This window comes from Manacus candei, unplaced genomic scaffold, assembly GCF_025592945.1.
Source record: "Manacus candei isolate 608988 ecotype Guabito, Panama unplaced genomic scaffold, ASM2559294v1 h1tg000078l, whole genome shotgun sequence".
NCBI lineage: Eukaryota > Metazoa > Chordata > Aves > Passeriformes > Pipridae > Manacus > Manacus candei.
This window is the reverse complement of record NW_026138126.1, coordinates 1403387-1421924: the sequence shown is the minus strand read 5'-3', so window position 1 is coordinate 1421924 and position 18538 is coordinate 1403387. Positions and strand designations below refer to the sequence as shown.

The window sequence follows — 18538 nt, the reverse complement described above, 5'->3', positions numbered from 1 at the left end:
CTTCCTCTGCTCTTCACTCTACTTGCTGATACTGTAGGCCTAAGATGACTCTAAAGTCATGCCTGAAAGGGCCGCAGAAGTCCAAGACCCAGTCCTGATGTGAGAAGGCACAGAGAAGGGCGCTCATTAATGTCACGATGTTTTGCAGGCCGGGCAGCCAAAGGGACGAGACCCGGGTGGACGCCGTGTGCACGTACAGGAAGGAGCCCTCGGCTCCACCTTTGGACAGGGTGGGCCTGTACCACCAAGTGAGCAACAGGACCAGAGGCATCACCCAGCTGGGCCCCTACAGCCTGCACAAGGACAGCCTCTACGTCAACGGTGACCCGCGCTCCTCTCTCTGCCCCCTCTGCTCTCCCCCACCAGCCACCCCCAGTGCTGCCCCTTGCCCAGCTCCAGCTCCTGACCCTCTGTCTCTCTCTTTTCCCAGGCTACAACGAGCAGCCAGTCCTGCCCAGTGAGTACCTTGCTGGAGCTCAGAGGGCAGCAAGTGCCTCGTGGGCTCCTCTTTCAGTCAGAGGGTGTTGGGGGCTGGGACTTGAGGTCCCAGAGAGACGCAGGGAGCCTGAAAGCCTTTTCAATGGGCTGGCAGGAGAATCCTGCACTTGTCCAGCCACAGCCCTGTCACCCTCCCTCTGCTCCCTCCTCACTCCCTATCTCTGTATTTTGCAGCTCCCCCCCAGCCAGCACCAACAGCTGCCGCCCTCGAGCCTTTCACCGTCAACTTCACCATCACCAACCTCCCCTACAATTCCGACCTGGCCAAGCCTGACTCAGCAAGGTTCAAGTCGACACAACGAGTCATGAACACCTTGGTAAGTGACCCAGAAGGGGGACATAACCTTGCCTGGGCTGGTCTCATTAACTTGGTGGCAGTGCAGGGATCTGGCCTGGATTTAACTGTGCAACCCTCCCCTTGGCAGCTCGACCGCCTGCTGAAGGGAAGCACCATTGGCCCCGATTTCCAGGGATGTCAATCAACAGCCTTCAGGTATGAATTGAGCCCCAGTGTCTGTTTCCATATCCATTTTTCAGATGAGAGGCTTTGTCATGTTCTTTTCCCCTGGCACCTCTCCTATGGAGGCAGGACCTTATCTCTTATGCCCTCCTACATCAGAGTCACTCCTTGCTGCCAGGCCTCTCACCTTGGGGTGCTAATGGCATAATCCCACAGTGACTCTGTCTTCCTGGAGAGCCTCGGGGTGTTAGTGGAGGTGGAGAGCAGTGGCTGGCCAGCACACCGAACATTTCAGGAAGGAAGAGTTTGCCTTCCCATACTTGGATGGTCACAGAAGGCCCAAGGCCCAGACCAGAGGGGAGAACATGCAGAGGACACGGGCTCAGGGATGTCCCTGTGCTTTGCAGGCCGGGCAGCCAAAGGGACGAGACCCGGGTGGACGCCGTGTGCACGTACAGGAAGGAGCCCTCGGCTCCACCTTTGGACAGGGTGGGCCTGTACCACCAAGTGAGCAACAGGACCAGAGGCATCACCCAGCTGGGCCCCTACAGCCTGCACAAGGACAGCCTCTACGTCAACGGTGACCCGCGCTCCTCTCTCTGCCCCCTCTGCTCTCCCCCACCAGCCACCCCCAGTGCTGCCCCTTGCCCAGCTCCAGCTCCTGACCCTCTGTCTCTCTCTTTTCCCAGGCTACAACGAGCAGCCAGTCCTGCCCAGTGAGTACCTTGCAGGAGTGGGCTGGGCAAAGAGGGCAGAAAGTTGTGTGTGAGGGTCTTCTTTTGAGTAAAGGAGTCTGGGGGCGGGGGCTTGGGATCCTGGGGAGAGGCAGAGGGCCTGAAAGCCTTTCCAATGGATAATTGGGCTGGCACGAGACCTCTGTGCTTGTCCAGCCAAAGCCTTGACCCACTGGCTCTTGGCCTGTTTTCACTCCCCATCTGTGCTTCTTCAGCTCCCCCCCAGCCAGCACCGACAGCTGCCGCCCTCGAGCCTTTCACCGTCAACTTCACCATCACCAACCTCCCCTACAATTCCGACCTGGAGAATCCAGACTCGGCAAGGTTCAAGTCTGCACAACGAGTCATGAACACCTTGGTGAGTGGACCATCACTGGGAGATTGCCTTGCCCCCTCTACCCTCATAACCTTGCGGGAGGCAGGGACCTGGGCATGGTTTAACTGTGAAACCCTCCCCTTGGCAGCTCGACCGCCTGCTGAAGGAAACCAGCATTGGCCCCGATTTCCAGGGATGTAAAACAAGAGCCTTCAGGTATGAGTTGCACCTCAGTGTCCCTTTGAAAGTCCTTGCTCAGATGAAAGGGTCCATTCTTGTTGTATTCAGTTGGTGCTTAGTCTATGGAGGCAGGACCTCTATATTGATGCTGTCCTGTCTCTGAGGTTCCCATGTCTTCCTCTGCTCTTCACTCTACTTGCTGATACTGTAGGCCTAAGATGACTCTAAAGTCATGCCTGAAAGGGCCGCAGAAGTCCAAGACCCAGTCCTGATGTGAGAAGGCACAGAGAAGGGCGCTCATTAATGTCACGATGTTTTGCAGGCCGGGCAGCCAAAGGGACGAGACCCGGGTGGACGCCGTGTGCACGTACAGGAAGGAGCCCTCGGCTCCACCTTTGGACAGGGTGGGCCTGTACCACCAAGTGAGCAACAGGACCAGAGGCATCACCCAGCTGGGCCCCTACAGCCTGCACAAGGACAGCCTCTACGTCAACGGTGACCCGCGCTCCTCTCTCTGCCCCCTCTGCTCTCCCCCACCAGCCACCCCCAGTGCTGCCCCTTGCCCAGCTCCAGCTCCTGACCCTCTGTCTCTCTCTTTTCCCAGGCTACAACGAGCAGCCAGTCCTGCCCAGTGAGTACCTTGCTGGAGCTCAGAGGGCAGCAAGTGCCTCGTGGGCTCCTCTTTCAGTCAGAGGGTGTTGGGGGCTGGGACTTGAGGTCCCAGAGAGATGCAGGGAGCCTGAAAGCCTTTTCAATGGGCTGGCAGGAGAATCCTGCACTTGTCCAGCCACAGCCCTGTCACCCTCCCTCTGCTCCCTCCTCACTCCCTATCTCTGTATTTTGCAGCTCCCCCCCAGCCAGCACCAACAGCTGCCGCCCTCGAGCCTTTCACCGTCAACTTCACCATCACCAACCTCCCCTACAATTCCGACCTGGCCAAGCCTGACTCAGCAAGGTTCAAGTCGACACAACGAGTCATGAACACCTTGGTAAGTGACCCAGAAGGGGGACATAACCTTGCCTGGGCTGGTCTCATTAACTTGGTGGCAGTGCAGGGATCTGGCCTGGATTTAACTGTGCAACCCTCCCCTTGGCAGCTCGACCGCCTGCTGAAGGGAAGCACCATTGGCCCCGATTTCCAGGGATGTCAATCAACAGCCTTCAGGTATGAATTGAGCCCCAGTGTCTGTTTCCATATCCATTTTTCAGATGAGAGGCTTTGTCATGTTCTTTTCCCCTGGCACCTCTCCTATGGAGGCAGGACCTTATCTCTTATGCCCTCCTACATCAGAGTCACTCCTTGCTGCCAGGCCTCTCACCTTGGGGTGCTAATGGCATAATCCCACAGTGACTCTGTCTTCCTGGAGAGCCTCGGGGTGTTAGTGGAGGTGGAGAGCAGTGGCTGGCCAGCACACCGAACATTTCAGGAAGGAAGAGTTTGCCTTCCCATACTTGGATGGTCACAGAAGGCCCAAGGCCCAGACCAGAGGGGAGAACATGCAGAGGACACGGGCTCAGGGATGTCCCTGTGCTTTGCAGGCCGGGCAGCCAAAGGGACGAGACCCGGGTGGACGCCGTGTGCACGTACAGGAAGGAGCCCTCGGCTCCACCTTTGGACAGGGTGGGCCTGTACCACCAAGTGAGCAACAGGACCAGAGGCATCACCCAGCTGGGCCCCTACAGCCTGCACAAGGACAGCCTCTACGTCAACGGTGACCCGCGCTCCTCTCTCTGCCCCCTCTGCTCTCCCCCACCAGCCACCCCCAGTGCTGCCCCTTGCCCAGCTCCAGCTCCTGACCCTCTGTCTCTCTCTTTTCCCAGGCTACAACGAGCAGCCAGTCCTGCCCAGTGAGTACCTTGCAGGAGTGGGCTGGGCAAAGAGGGCAGAAAGTTGTGTGTGAGGGTCTTCTTTTGAGTAAAGGAGTCTGGGGGCGGGGGCTTGGGATCCTGGGGAGAGGCAGAGGGCCTGAAAGCCTTTCCAATGGATAATTGGGCTGGCACGAGACCTCTGTGCTTGTCCAGCCAAAGCCTTGACCCACTGGCTCTTGGCCTGTTTTCACTCCCCATCTGTGCTTCTTCAGCTCCCCCCCAGCCAGCACCGACAGCTGCCGCCCTCGAGCCTTTCACCGTCAACTTCACCATCACCAACCTCCCCTACAATTCCGACCTGGAGAATCCAGACTCGGCAAGGTTCAAGTCTGCACAACGAGTCATGAACACCTTGGTGAGTGGACCATCACTGGGAGATTGCCTTGCCCCCTCTGCCCTCATAACCTTGCGGGAGGCAGGGGCCTGGGCATGGTTTAACTGTGAAACCCTCCCCTTGGCAGCTCGACCGCCTGCTGAAGGAAACCAGCATTGGCCCCGATTTCCAGGGATGTGAAACAAGAGCCTTCAGGTATGAGTTGCACCTCAGTGTCCCTTTGAAAGTCCTTGCTCAGATGAAAGGGTCCATTCTTGTTGTATTCAGTTGGTGCTTAGTCTATGGAGGCAGGACCTCTATATTGATGCTGTCCTGCCTCTGAGGTTCCCATGTCTTCCTCTGCTCTTCACTCTACTTGCTGATACTGTAGGCCTAAGATGACTCTAAAGTCATGCCTGAAAGGGCCGCAGAAGTCCCAAGACCCAGTCCTGATGTGAGAAGGCACAGAGAAGGGCGCTCATTAATGTCACGATGTTTTGCAGGCCGGGCAGCCAAAGGGACGAGACACGGGTGGACGCCGTGTGCACGTACAGGAAGGAGCCCTCGGCTCCACCTTTGGACAGGGTGGGCCTGTACCACCAAGTGAGCAACAGGACCAGAGGCATCACCCAGCTGGGCCCCTACAGCCTGCACAAGGACAGCCTCTACGTCAACGGTGACCCGCGCTCCTCTCTCTGCCCCCTTTGCTCTCCCCCACCAGCCACCCCCAGTGCTGCCCCTTGCCCAGCTCCAGCTCCTGACCCTCTGTCTCTCTCTTCTCCCAGGCTACAATGAGCAGCCAGTCCTGCCCAGTGAGTACCTTGCTGGAGCTCAGAGGGCAGCAAGTGCCTTGTGGGCTCCTCTTTCAGTCAGAGGGTGTTGGGGGCTGGGACTTGAGGTCCCAGAGAGACGCAGGGAGCCTGAAAGCCTTTTCAATGGGCTGGCAGGAGAATCCTGCACTTGTCCAGCCACAGCCCTGTCACCCTCCCTCTGCTCCCTCCTCACTCCCTATCTCTGTATTTTGCAGCTCCCCCCCAGCCAGCACCAACAGCTGCCGCCCTCGAGCCTTTCACCGTCAACTTCACCATCACCAACCTCCCCTACAATTCCGACCTGGCCAAGCCTGACTCAGCAAGGTTCAAGTCGACACAACGAGTCATGAACACCTTGGTAAGTGACCCAGAAGGGGGACATAACCTTGCCTGGGCTGGTCTCATTAACTTGGTGGCAGTGCAGGGATCTGGCCTGGATTTAACTGTGCAACCCTCCCCTTGGCAGCTCGACCGCCTGCTGAAGGGAAGCACCATTGGCCCCGATTTCCAGGGATGTCAATCAACAGCATTCAGGTATGGGCTGTATTTGTATGTCCCTTTGCTGTTCCCTTGCTCAGGGCCAGTGGCCTGTCATGGTCGTGTTCTGTAGACGCCTCTCCTACAGAGGCAGGACCTTCTCCTTGACGCTCTCCTGCCGCAAAGCCTCCCCTCGCTGCCTGCCCTCCCTTCTTGGGGTGGTGAAGGCCTAATTCCAAGATGACTTTAAAGTCCTGCTGGCCCTGTGCTTCTTGAACACACCGAGGGAATTAGGGGAGTTGGAGGGCAGTGGCAGGGCACAACACACACACTCTTTGGAAGGGAGAGTGATGGCCATAGAAGCCCCAGGACCCATCCTTTGAGACAGAAGGCACAGAGGAGACTGCTCTGTGACATCCCTGTGCTTTGCAGGCCGGGCAGCCAAAGGGACGAGACCCGGGTGGACGCCGTGTGCACGTACAGGAAGGAGCCCTCGGCTCCACCTTTGGACAGGGTGGGCCTGTACCACCAAGTGAGCAACAGGACCAGAGGCATCACCCAGCTGGGCCCCTACAGCCTGCACAAGGACAGCCTCTACGTCAACGGTGACAATTTTTTTTCTAGTTTCTGTAATTTTCCTGTTTTCCTATTTACTGATATTATTTTATTTCTTGTCATACTCTTTCACTAAGAATTCCATTTTTTTCTAACTTTTTTGGCTCTTCCAATCAACCGTATCTTTCATATTTTTTGTTGAATTTACGTGACATGCTCATATACTGGTTTGTATTTTATTTCCTTCTGTATAAATGGTGGAATGGTTTGGGTTGGAACAGATCTTAAGGATCATCTCATTCCACCCTTTTGCCATGGACAGGTACACATTCCACTAGACCAGGTTTCTCCAACCTGGTCTTGGACCCTTCCAGGCCTGGGGCAGCCACCGCTGCTCTGGGCAATCTGTGCCAGGGCCTCCTCACCCTTACAGGGAAGGATTCCCTCCCAATATCCAACACAAATTTCCCCTCTTTCTCTTTGAAGCCACTCCCCCTTGTCCTGTCCTTCCATTCCTTGTCACCAGTCCCTCTCCAGGTCTCCTGGAGCCCCTTCAGGCACTGGAAGGGGCTCTCTGGTCTCCCTGGATCCTTCTCTCCTTCAGGGGAACACCCCCAGCTCTCCCAACCTGGCTCCAGAGCACTGGGGCTCCAGCCCTTGGAGCATCTCCATGGCAAGGGGTGGAACAGGATGATCTTTAAGGTCCCTTCCAACACAAACCGTTCTGGGATTCTGTAACTACAGAAGCCATAAAACCTGCAGGGGAGCAAGAGCAAACGGGACCAAAGCAGAGGAGCCACTGTCACCCACAGCCTTTGACCTTCTGATTGCTTTGCACTGAGTAACATCAAAACACACCAGAGGTCATTGCCGGGAAAATACAAGGATTGACCTGCCAAGGTCAAGGAACAGCACTAGAACTGAACGGCACTGGACAAAATCATACAGAAGTTGCCAGTCTAGAAGTCAAATGGTTCCCTGCCCATGGCAGGGGTTTGAAACAAGGTCGTCTTTAAGGTTCCTTCCAACCCAGACCATTCTGGGATTCTAAACTGGATTTAGCGAATGGGCAATTCCCTCTCAACATCCCTAGGAAAGGGAAAATTCTGTGCAGTACTAAAAAAAGCAGCAGCTTGCCAACAATATAGAGCAGGATGAATGTGCATTTATGCACAGATTGTCATCAAATCAGTTTTTCATATCAAATATTTACACAGGACCTCTCAGAAGAAACCTGTTCCAGTTCTGTATTGAAACATGTGCCAGACCTTCCAAATTGGAAGCAGGTTTCTCAAATATGTCCCTTTTCTTCCCCCCACAGGTTACAATGAGCTGCAGCCTGAGCTATGTAAGTACCTTTGAAGAGCTGTTGAAGTGTCAAGAAGATTTTGCTCATTAGCAACAGCCAAAAAAAGCAGGTTGGACCAAGCAACCAAGAACTCTGCTAGATTTATAAAACAGTGTTCAGAGAATTCAGGAGCCTGTTATGGAACCACATGTTCTCCAACCTTGAAGCCAAATAGAATATCTGAGAATTTTTCCTATAGTGTTTCCTCTTGGTGTGATGATCATAAATTGGACTTTCAAGCATTGACTTTCCTTTCTCATTGCAGCTGCTGCTCAAAATGCACAACCACCTCTGCCACCAGCAGTGAGGAACTTCACTTTGAATGTCACTATAACCAACCTCCCGTTCACTGCAGATATGGCAACACCAAATTCCAGGAAATTCAAGTCAACAGAAAAAGTCATGTCCTATTATGTAAGTCAGGCAAAACCATGTCCTGCTTGGGCCTAGTTCTTTTAATATCTCTGATCTCTCACCTTTGCTGTGACATTTGACCTAATTACATGTTATTGTTGAATTTCTAGGTTGACCCTTTACTCCAAAGAAGCAGCATTGGCCCTGCTTATATTGGGTGCAAAGTAATGGCATTCAGGTAAGAGCCATGTCTCCATGACCTGCTTCTTAAAATGTTCCTTCCCATTTCTCAGCACTCAACACATGTCTGAGTGTTGTTTTTTTTTAATTGGTAGTTTTGCCTCTGAGTGTTTTTTTTTATATATATCTTTGATCATGTCCTAAAAGTTAAGATGAATTTCTCAATAATGGCTAAGACACCTAGAACTTTGCCTCATTTCCCAGGTCAAATAAGAACAGGGATGACACAGCAGTAGATGCCATGTGCAGCTGTAGAGATGAGCCTTCAGGTCCCAAATTCAACAGAGAAACCATTTACCATGAGCTGAGCAACATGACAAATGGCATCACCAAGTTGGGACACTTCAGCCTTAACAGCCAGAGCCTCTACATTGATGGTAACAAACCACCCCAAGTGTTATTCCAATGATGTTGTGGCTGCCCCATCTCTGGAAGTGCTTAAGGCCGTGTTGGATGGAGCTCTGAGCACCCTGGTCTTGTGAAAAGTGTCCCTGTCCAATGAAGGGGGTTGGAATGAGATGATCTTTAAGGTCCCTTCCAACCCAGACCATTCTGGGATTCTGTGTTAGAATCGTAGACTCGTTAAGGTTGGAAAAGGCCTCTCATCATCAAGTCCAACCTTCAGTGTTGACACAGAGTAATTTGAAATGAAAATGAAGAGGATTTTCATACACCTCTCAAAAGCAGATAACAAAAAGTAGAAGGCAAAAACCTGTCAGAGTCACAAAGTTACAAGTCATGAATTCAATAACTACAATCTTGTAATAAAACCCCATGTATTTAGTCCTGCTGAGACTTTCTTGGAATATTTTCCCAATAATTGTCCATTTGTTTTTCAGATTACAATGAACCACACAGTCTGTCATGTAAGTATATTTAAAGACATGTTAAAGCTACTCAAAGGCATAAATTGAGTTTGCTTCCCCCTGATTTGGCAATGTTTGTAACATTGCAAAGTGTACGATCACGCTCATATGGCTCTTTGCTCTCAAAACTTAATAACAGCCCTGTGTCTTATGGAGATTCTGTTCTTATTTAATCTGGGTGGTTTTTGTTCTCTCAGTGGTGAAACCAACCCCCCCACAAAATCCAGGACCAACAACAGAGCACTTCACCCTCAACTTCACCATAACCAACCTCATGTTCACGAGAGACCTGGAGACACCAAACTCTGCCAAATTCCGTTCCACTGAGAGGATAATGCGACACTACGTAAGCCAAAGTCACGTTGTTTGTCACTGAAATCACCCAGAATTTGGGGTTTCCCCTGTTCACAAAGATTTTTCCTTGTCAGATTGACCCCCTGCTTCAGAGGAGCAGCTTTGGCCCCTATTTCTCTGGCTGCAAAGTAACAGGATTCAGGTGAGCAATAAACTGAAAGATTAACTTTGAACTGCAGCAAATGGATTTCCTTAAGTTTGACTGATACTTCCTTTTCCTTTTCCTTTTCCTTTTCCTTTTCCTTTTCCTTTTCCTTTTCCTTTTCCTTTTCCTTTTCCTTTTCCTTTTCCTTTTCCTTTTCCTTTTCCTTTTCCTCTTTTCCTTTTCCTTTTCAAGTTGTTTTCATCACTATAATAAAGCTCCTATGCACCTTTCTATTGTCTTTTTCTTACAAAGCCTTTTTCTTTGTAAGACCATACATTTGTAGTTCATCTGAGGACTGTGGACAGATTTATTTGGGTTTTTTTTAATCACATCAGAAAAAAAATATATTTTTTAATAACTAACAGAAGTTTCATGATATTGAATTCCTTAGGGCAATGAAGAAGAGGGATAGTACAGGAGTAGACACCACCTGCAGCTACAGAAACAGCTCCCAAGTGCCCACGTTTAACTCAGCTGAGGTTTACCAAGAACTGAGGAACATGACAAGCGGCATCACCAAGTTAGGAATCTACAGCCTGGACAGCAAGAGCCTCTATATCAATGGTAAGTGTTTGATTTTCTTGTTCCTCTGGGCACTGAGCAGTTTGGGACCACCTGGGGTCTCAGGGATCACTTCAATGTTAAAAAAGTGGCCTGAAGGAGAAGATCCCACTGGAGTTTTCTGTGTAAGATGAAGTGTAACCTTTAAAATCTTTTCACACAGATATTTTTGAAGACTTTAATTTCTATATGGCATTGAAGAGTGACTTAATTTTAGTCTTGACCTCAGTCATTCACCTGCACGTGAACATTTCACCTGCTTTCTATCCCACCAGTATTTAATTACACAGCAGCACGGCTGTTTTCTCATTGTAGTCACCAGTCTTACAAAAGCACCTTGTTCTGCTTAAGCTTTGTTTGTCTAACAGATTCACACCCTGGGGGGGGGGAGCGGGCAGGTTCTGATGATTCACTCCCAAGTCATCCATTTAATCATCCCCTCTCCACTTTCATTCTCTTAAGTGGATGGTTCTCTTACATAACATTTCTCTTGCATTTCCTTTCCAGGTTACAACGAACCACTTCAGAGATCAGGTACGTATTTTGCTGAATTCACTCCAGGGAAAGGTGTCAAAGGAGTGGTGCGCTCAGAAAATAACAGGGGAAGAGATTATTGAGAGGGGAAGACATTATCCAGAGTAGCCTTGAAACGTGCTGGGGTTGGGAACGTCTTTGAAAGTGAAGGTAACTCTTTTGTAATAAATTCATAATCCTTTTTCCCTTTGATTACAGCTCCAAGCACAACTACTGCATCAGGACCAACAACCAGGAAGTTCACCCTTAACTTCACCCTGACCAACCTCCCGTACACCCCAGACCTGGATGTCCCAACTTCCCGCAAATTCATTTCCACAGTGAATATTCTCAACCACTATGTGAGTCTGGCTCTGGGTTTGCCCATTTGGGGGTTTGGTGCTGCCCTTAATCCACCTGCATTAAGCTCAGCACCCGATTTCCAGTTCTCAGCTGTACTATTGTTTCCCCTGACAGATTGACCCTCTGTTCAAAAGAAGCAGCGTAAGCTCTGCCTACACAGGATGTAAAACTATGAGGTTCAGGTAAGACTCAGAATCTCAGGATGGGTCAGGTTGGAAGGGCCCACAGTGTGCCCGGAGCACATGGCACAGGAGCGTGTCCAGATGGTTCTGGAATATCTCCAGGGAGGGAGGCTCCACACCCTCTCTCGGTGCTTGGTCACTGCACAGGGAAGTTCTTCCTCATGTTCAGGTGGAACTTCCTGGGCATCAGTTCCTACCTGTTGCATCCTAATACTTGACACCAAGAGAAGTCTGGCTCCGCCCCCTGCCACCTCCCTAATAAAGATACTGAAAGTATCTTTATTTTTCTGATACTAAAAGTATCTGAGAGTACCTTAAAAGACTCCTGAAAGTGGAATTAACCTTTATCTGCTCTTACATACCGTAAATTTGCATAAATTATCATACTTGTTCTGATGTCAGAATAGAGAAGCCTCCCTGTGGACACCTCCCTGTCCATTCATGATGGTAAAATCATTTTGGGATCTAAATGTCATCAGCACAATTCTAAAGTGTGGTGAAAGATGTAGGAGCCCCATTACAGTGATTTTGGTGTCATTCCTGGTCATACAAATCACACAGAGTGTCCTAAAGAATGTGTCTGATGTTTTTGCTCAGGTCTGGGAGACACAGGGATGACACAGGAGTAGATGCCATCTGCAGCTACCAGGACAGTGCCAGCCTGGCCAGGTTTGACAGGGAACAGGTTTATCGGGAGCTGAGCACCATGACAGAGGGTGTCACCAAACTGGGGCACTACAGCCTGGACCAGAACAGCCTGTATGTCAATGGTGAGTATCCATGAACAGATCAGGATTTTGGGATCTCTTGGAGATCACTCCCCATCACTCCACTGGGGCTAGAGCACCGAGGAACCCTCTGGTTTGTTGGTTTTCTGTAGGTTTTGACACTGTGGCAAAGCCAATCCAGCAGCATCTTGCCATTCTAGAAGCATCTCCAACCCTTAAATCATACAAATTCCTGGAGAATGTCATTATTATATTATATAATCTAAGCAGAGCCACACATATATTGTTTTTATGGTATGGATAGATCTGATGTAAAAATAAATGCACTCTGTCTTTTCTATTTAGGTTTTCCCCTCACAGAAACAGCTACCACCAGAAAGCCAGTCTTTGTTGAAGCTCCAGCCAAACAGGGCTACAGACTGAGCTTTAGAATAGTCAATGAAAATCTAACCAACCCAGACTCTCAGTCTCCAGAGTACAAAGCAGCAGTGGAAAGCATCACTAACAAGGTGAGGAATTGCAGCTCAAATATCACCATGTTTGGTCAATTTTTTGCCATAGTTTTATGTCTTAATTAAAAAAAAAATCAACATTTAGGAACAAAAATTTCTAGAATCTGAAAGATGAGACTGACCTTTGAATCACTTTTTGTTATGTTGGATGTTGCACCTCGTGGGTGCCATCCCTGCCCATGGCAGGGGGTTGGACCTGGATGATCTTTAAGGTCCCTTCCAACCTAAACAATCCTGGGAATCTGGATTAATAAATTATGTCCAGCCAAAGACATGGACAATGAAATACAGGAGGTTTGGGTGATCTGTTCAATGCACAGGGACTCAGCATTTCAGTCCCATCTCCAGAAGTGTTTGCAAATCCCTGCCAGTTTGGAGTCAACACACCCATAACTCACTGCTGAGAATCCAACACATTCCCTTCAGCCCCAACCCAACCTACCAGACTGATCACTCCCTAATTTTGCTCTTTAGGTGAAACTGTAACACACTGTACTTGGAATTCTGGGTGTGTGAGGTGTGCATGAGTTGACAGCTGCCAGTCAGCAGACTGGGCTCTTTTAACACTGGCAGCTCGCTCAGATAAGGCAGAAGATCTGCCAGGCTGGGAGTCAGATTCCATCACCAGAAGGCACGTTCCAAAGTCAAAACCAACTCCCATGAAATCCAACCAGCAAAAAAACCCCCATAGCCTGGGCTTTCCCCAGCATTCAAGTCCCTCCTGCTGGCCTGAAGCACCTTGCAGAGTGCCCTGGGCTCATGAATCTTTACCATGACATTTGTGTTGCAGATGAATCAGCTGTACCGGCAGAGCGACCTGCGGGACCAGTTCCTGGGCTGCAACATCACCCACCTGAGGTCTGGGGTGGGATCTAAGTGTGGTTGAAGGGTTGCCACTCCCTGGCACCCCTCCCCCATGGCCAAGTGCCATTGTCCCCTGTGGAATTCCTCCCCTTCCTTCTCATGTTGGAACTTTATGCCCTAAGAAGTCATTTCTAGGCTTCATTTGTTGTTTTGAATTTTTTCTGACTTGTTATAAACTGATATTTTTCTCAGTCTCAGTCAGGCATTCTCAGGTTGCTGACTATCCCAGGAATTACTGATTCCCATCCTCTTAATGGGAACTGATGATCCTGTAACCTCTGCACTCCCCCTCTTCACTTGAACTCCACTAGGCTTTAAAAGTGGGCTTCAGGTATAGCCGTAGTGTCCAGCTCTGGGTGGAAAGAGGCTTGGACAAGGGACCCTCCCAGAGGGTAAAAGCTCTTAAAAACCCCAAACTGCTGATCTTTCATTGTGTTCATGCAGTAAAGCCTAAGTTCCTAGAGAGAACAGGTGGTATTTCCTTTGCTGTCCCTGCCCAAGGCAAACCCCCCCATCAGCCCATTCCACGCCATCATTCCACCCCGTTACTTCCAAACAGAGCAGGAACCTTTCAGGAAACTCTTTCCCACGTGAAGTTTTGTGATCATCAGCCTCTTTACCACAGAACCTCTGTTCCTCTGCCCACAGGGCTGGATCCATAGTGGTCGACTGCCAGTGTTTCTTCCACCCTGAACCCAACATCAGCAGGGCCGTGGTTGAAAGGACCTTCCAGGACGGGACTTCCAATGAAACTGGGCTGTGGCTGGGGAGCAGCTACAGGCTGCAGGAATTCTCAGTGGACAGTACGTAGAGCTCAAATCTCTGCCCAGTGTCCACCCAGTCACCTCACTTTGCCATGGAATGCTCAGAATTCCCCAATTTCTGGCCTATCAGAGTGGAAATAAATCTGGTTTTAAGTTGAACTGCTGAGTTCAGCTCTAAGTTGGGCCATTCAGACATTTAGTCTGGCTCAGTGTAGCCCTTGAGTCTTCAATGGCTTAAGATCTTATTCAGTGATAAGTAGTTACTTGATATTAAGGTGTTATTCAGTATTAAGGTGTAATTCAATATTAAGGTGTTATTCAATTTTAAAATGTTATTCAATTTTAAGGTGTTATTAATTTTTAAGGTGTTATTCAATATTAAATAATTAGAAAATGAAGTGGCAACTACTCATCAGAACTTCAACCATTTAGAGATAAACAGACTTTCAGGGTTTTTTTCCAACGTACAGCATCCCAAATAAAGGAGTAGCTGAAGGACTGATTGGGAATTTCCTGTCAGAGTAGTGAAAGTCTTTGGTAGAAGAGCCCCAGTTTCTCTCTGTTAGAATTTATACTGACTTTTCCCCTCCATTTTCCAGCCTTGGAATTAGCAATTGAGGCAGCAACTTACAAAACACCCCTCAAGTCTGGGAAAGAAAACTTTGGCTTGAATTTCCAGATCTCCAGCCTGCCCTTCTCGCCACAGCTGCAGGACCCCAGGTCACACGTGTACCGAGTGAACAAAGAGAACATCGAGAAAGAGGTGAACTGAGCAGCAGTAGCTCGAGCTCCCTGTCCAAAGGATGTGTTCAACTGACTCTGTTTTCCTCCACTGTTTTGTGTTTCCTGTCAGCTCGAGGTGTTCAGGACCGGCCGCCTGAAGGAGCACTTTGCCGGTTGTACCGTGGAGAGTTTTGGGTAAGTCCTGCTTGGAAGTGGCTTTTCCTTGAGCCCCAAAGAGCAGTTCAGGAAGGCATTCAGGGTCACAGCAGGGAGTTCACGCCTCCCTGGGGACCTTTGTGCTCCAGATCACACACAGGAAGCACCTTCATGCAAGTTCTGCTTTTACCACAAAAGGTTTCTGTCCAAAGGAGAGGTGGTTTTGTTTCCGTGCTTGCACAGCATAAACAATTCCGGAGGAAAACAAACACGTTCATTCTCTTATTTCAAGTACTCAAATACACTAAAATTCCACAGACACACATTAGCAAAACAATGAGTGGGACTGACCCTGCCTAAGGACAGGATCTGCTGTGTGTGTCTCCTCCAACACCTCTTTGGAGGAACAAAGAAGCCGAGTTGATTTACCTCTTAGAAATGGGGATTAACTCAGTGGGTGGTTTCACAAGGCTGCAAGAGCTCCTGTCTTGCCTGGAATAAACTCAAAAAGTGATCCCTTGCTAATAAAACATCGCTGAGACATCTGCAAACCTGAATCTCCCACTCAGCTCTGCTTCTTCCTCTCTTCTCCATAATGATTCTGTGCCTGTCACTCTCCAGGCCTGTCCATGGGAAAGGATACACAGAAGTCTTCTCCATCTGCAAGTTCACCCTGGATCCCCTCTCAGGGTCTTTACAAAAGCAAGAGGTGTTTGAGGAGCTGAAACAACTGACCCAGGGGTTCACCAAGCTGGGCCCCAGCTACGAGCTGGAGGAGCAGAGTCTGGTTGTTGAAGGTGAGAGCTCTGCAGTGACATTTGGGGGATTCTTCTTGGTCTTAATAAGCTCCAGAGGCTTCTGTTTCTCATCTGTCCCATTCTTTATTTCCAGGTTATTCTCCACTCAAGACAAATGAACCAGAGTCTGAAAGATCTGGTAAGTGCTTTTTGGGAGGGATTGACCCTACAGCCACTGCAGACTTGGACTAGAATAAATTAGCATTACATGCCTTGAAATGCAGACTAGACCCTTGAAATGGAAACTAAACCCATGGAAGAGACCCAAAATCTGGGCCTCTTGGTAGGCTGGCAGCAAACAGTGGGTACCACCAGAGCCAGCCAGCCTGAGGAGATGAAGGACAGGCAAAACCAGTCCAATGTGGGAAGATGTTTTAAAGCTCTGGCACCAATAAATGTTTATAACTGCAGTATTTATAAAAAAAAACCCTAAAAATCCCCAGATATGGTGTTGTAAGGACAGCCACCACCCCAGAGCTAACAGTAAACAGGAGAAAGAAAAAAAGTACTCTGAAGTGTTGCACCACAAACACATTGGCAAAATGACAGCTTTTGCTGCCACCCTTAGCCCTGTCCCCTTCCCCAGAAGAGTCCAGCCAGCAGCTAAGAGAGAACTTTGTCTCTCTGAACATCCTTGAAACCCTCTGAGGGCTCAGACTCTCACATTTAAAGTGGTAGATCCTCAGGCCCTCACTCCATTTTACCCAAGTTTCTGTAATTTGGCCTCAGCACTGTTGAACTTTGCCAGGGAGAGATTTCCCACTCTGAATCCCCTGTGGATGAGTCCAAACATCTGATGTGCTCTTATTTTCCCTTTGCAGAGCTTCAGTTCTGGGCCATCATCCTCATCTGCGTTTTCACCCTGCTTGGCTTCATCCTCCTCCTCTTCTTATGCTTCCTGGTGAGTGTCCCCTTCGCTGTCCTACCTCTCCCTGGACTCCAGCAGTGCCCAGACATCTGGGGACTCACAGGAGGGACATTCACATTCCCAAGAAGCCCAGTGGCAACAGTATTTAACACCCCAACAGCAAGTGAGATGCCAAATCCTGTGGTTACTGCCAACTCTTCCAAGGATTTGAGCACAGGAGGATGGGGAAGGGAATTTATAGTCAGCTGAGTAGATTTCTAGGAAAGGAAGCAGGATCTTCTTTCTAGAAAAGCAGCAGGATCATGACTGAGCTCGAGTTTTTGCAGAGAGAAAAACAGAAACCCAAAGGTGAGGCCAAGCCAAGGTGACAGGTGGAATTAGGGCATCCCCTGCAGCACTTCTTAAACCTCTTCCCTCTTCAGTATCTGCAGAATGATCAGGTTACAGGCAAGGGAGGGCCAAAGACAACATATTTCATAACCACATCAAGAATTTCGTGCTCAGTGCTCTTAACCTGTAGACTGTGCAGCCTTGCAGGGCCAAACTCCAGCTGTATATCCTTGGAAAAGTCAGTACCCCCCCTTCCCATCTCTGGGGATGGTTTAATGGGCATCAAAATCTTAACAGCACTGTTTCAAAAGCAGCTGTTTGCTTTGCAGCAGCTGAAGGGAAGGGCTATATCTACAGAGAATAAGAATTACTCTCCTTAGAGGTTCAGGAGTGAAAATTCCAGCCAGGGAGATTTAGGAGAGGAAAAACCTCCATCTCAGAGCTGGGGGTTGTGCCAGTGTCATCCTGGCAGCTTTAGACAAATATCTCATTCCCAAAGTCCCTCCATTCCCACCCTCCAAATGTAGTTTGGAGGCATCTAATGACGGGCAAAGCACAGATTCCTATTTTTGCCATTAATTTTGTCCTTTTCTCTCCAGGTCATCTCTTGCCTGAGAAGGAAGTCCCACCTATACCAGGTCCAGCAAGGCTTGTACGGGTTGTACTTCCCACACCTGAGCACAGGAAAAGTGCACTGACAGATGAAGTTGGGTCCTCACAGACCTGTTTGTCCACTGATGAAGGAAGAATATTTATAAATACTAGAAAAATGTTTCTTTAATAAATTATTTTCAGCATTTTCTCTCATCTTGAGATGAATCTTTGCACTATTGCCAGAATTATTTTCATACTACAGGAAACTGCCAATAATGCAGATGCTGAGGAAAGTGGTTTTTTTTAAAGCACTGCAGTATTTTAAACTATTGCACAATCAACAGAGAATAAAGACCACGAAAAGGTAAAATTCTGCTCTACAGAGCTGCAGTTTGCAAGGCCCTTCAGTGTTAACGTCAGTTTTCTGAAAAAGGCTTAAAATTATACTAATTTGTAGATTTTTGTGGACTGACTGTTGTAGCCTTAGAAATTTCACCTAGATTTTAGCTTTGTCACGACTTAGCTTTTGAAATGTAAATATCTTAAATTAACTAAAATATTTCGTATCTTAAATTAATTAAAATATTTCTATTTATAATTATGACAAGAGATGAGATACAGATGCGTTGTTAAATCTGAGTGGGACGCAGCCAGGCTGTGTCTGTGGCGATTGCTGCTGATTCCAGTTGAATAAATGCGACATTTCCTGCCACGAAGTCCTGTTTCCTCTGCATTGACACTTTTCACCCCTAATCACAAATTATGCCCTGTGGAAATCCCTGGTTGTTTGCTCCTTGGTTGTCAGCCCAGAGTGTGGGGCCTGATTCAGAGACCAGGACCTCCTTCTGCCCCTCCAGCTCATCTCAGCCAGACAGAATTGCCCCAAAATTCTCTTTTTCTGCCCCAGTTCTCTGCAGGAGACAGAGCTGATCTCTGTGTAATTATATGATACTACCATTAGATGAACTCCCCACTGAAAGTGAAAGCATTAGAATTAATGAAACCACGATTAGTCATTAATCCTCCCACTCCAGGCAATGTTTCTACGAAACCAAACTGACT

General features: G+C 48.9%; 1 protein-coding gene across 1 annotated transcript in view; it reads left to right on the top strand.

Annotated features, from left to right (window-relative positions):
* The window catches only part of LOC127481299 (mucin-16-like), an 80254-nt gene extending 62129 nt beyond the window's left edge, over positions 1-18125 (top strand). Inside the window, exons 69-109 of the mRNA XM_051810440.1 lie at positions 149-321; positions 431-457; positions 673-815; positions 924-991; positions 1210-1538; positions 1648-1674; positions 1908-2050; positions 2157-2224; positions 2511-2683; positions 2793-2848; positions 2935-3177; positions 3286-3353; positions 3572-3900; positions 4010-4085; positions 4211-4549; positions 4874-5046; positions 5156-5211; positions 5298-5540; positions 5649-5716; positions 6044-6264; positions 7536-7562; positions 7828-7976; positions 8087-8154; positions 8361-8533; positions 8996-9022; positions 9220-9368; positions 9451-9518; positions 9913-10085; positions 10590-10616; positions 10815-10957; positions 11073-11140; positions 11738-11910; positions 12214-12377; positions 13171-13238; positions 13893-14047; positions 14608-14771; positions 14862-14926; positions 15509-15684; positions 15779-15823; positions 16506-16585; positions 17482-18125. Of these exons, the coding sequence (XP_051666400.1) occupies positions 149-321; positions 431-457; positions 673-815; positions 924-991; positions 1210-1538; positions 1648-1674; positions 1908-2050; positions 2157-2224; positions 2511-2683; positions 2793-2848; positions 2935-3177; positions 3286-3353; positions 3572-3900; positions 4010-4085; positions 4211-4549; positions 4874-5046; positions 5156-5211; positions 5298-5540; positions 5649-5716; positions 6044-6264; positions 7536-7562; positions 7828-7976; positions 8087-8154; positions 8361-8533; positions 8996-9022; positions 9220-9368; positions 9451-9518; positions 9913-10085; positions 10590-10616; positions 10815-10957; positions 11073-11140; positions 11738-11910; positions 12214-12377; positions 13171-13238; positions 13893-14047; positions 14608-14771; positions 14862-14926; positions 15509-15684; positions 15779-15823; positions 16506-16585; positions 17482-17580 (5284 nt within the window). The 3' untranslated portion in view covers positions 17581-18125. The remainder of the gene's footprint in view (positions 1-148; positions 322-430; positions 458-672; positions 816-923; positions 992-1209; positions 1539-1647; positions 1675-1907; positions 2051-2156; positions 2225-2510; positions 2684-2792; positions 2849-2934; positions 3178-3285; positions 3354-3571; positions 3901-4009; positions 4086-4210; positions 4550-4873; positions 5047-5155; positions 5212-5297; positions 5541-5648; positions 5717-6043; positions 6265-7535; positions 7563-7827; positions 7977-8086; positions 8155-8360; positions 8534-8995; positions 9023-9219; positions 9369-9450; positions 9519-9912; positions 10086-10589; positions 10617-10814; positions 10958-11072; positions 11141-11737; positions 11911-12213; positions 12378-13170; positions 13239-13892; positions 14048-14607; positions 14772-14861; positions 14927-15508; positions 15685-15778; positions 15824-16505; positions 16586-17481) is intronic.
* Positions 18126-18538: the final 413 nt, after the last annotated feature.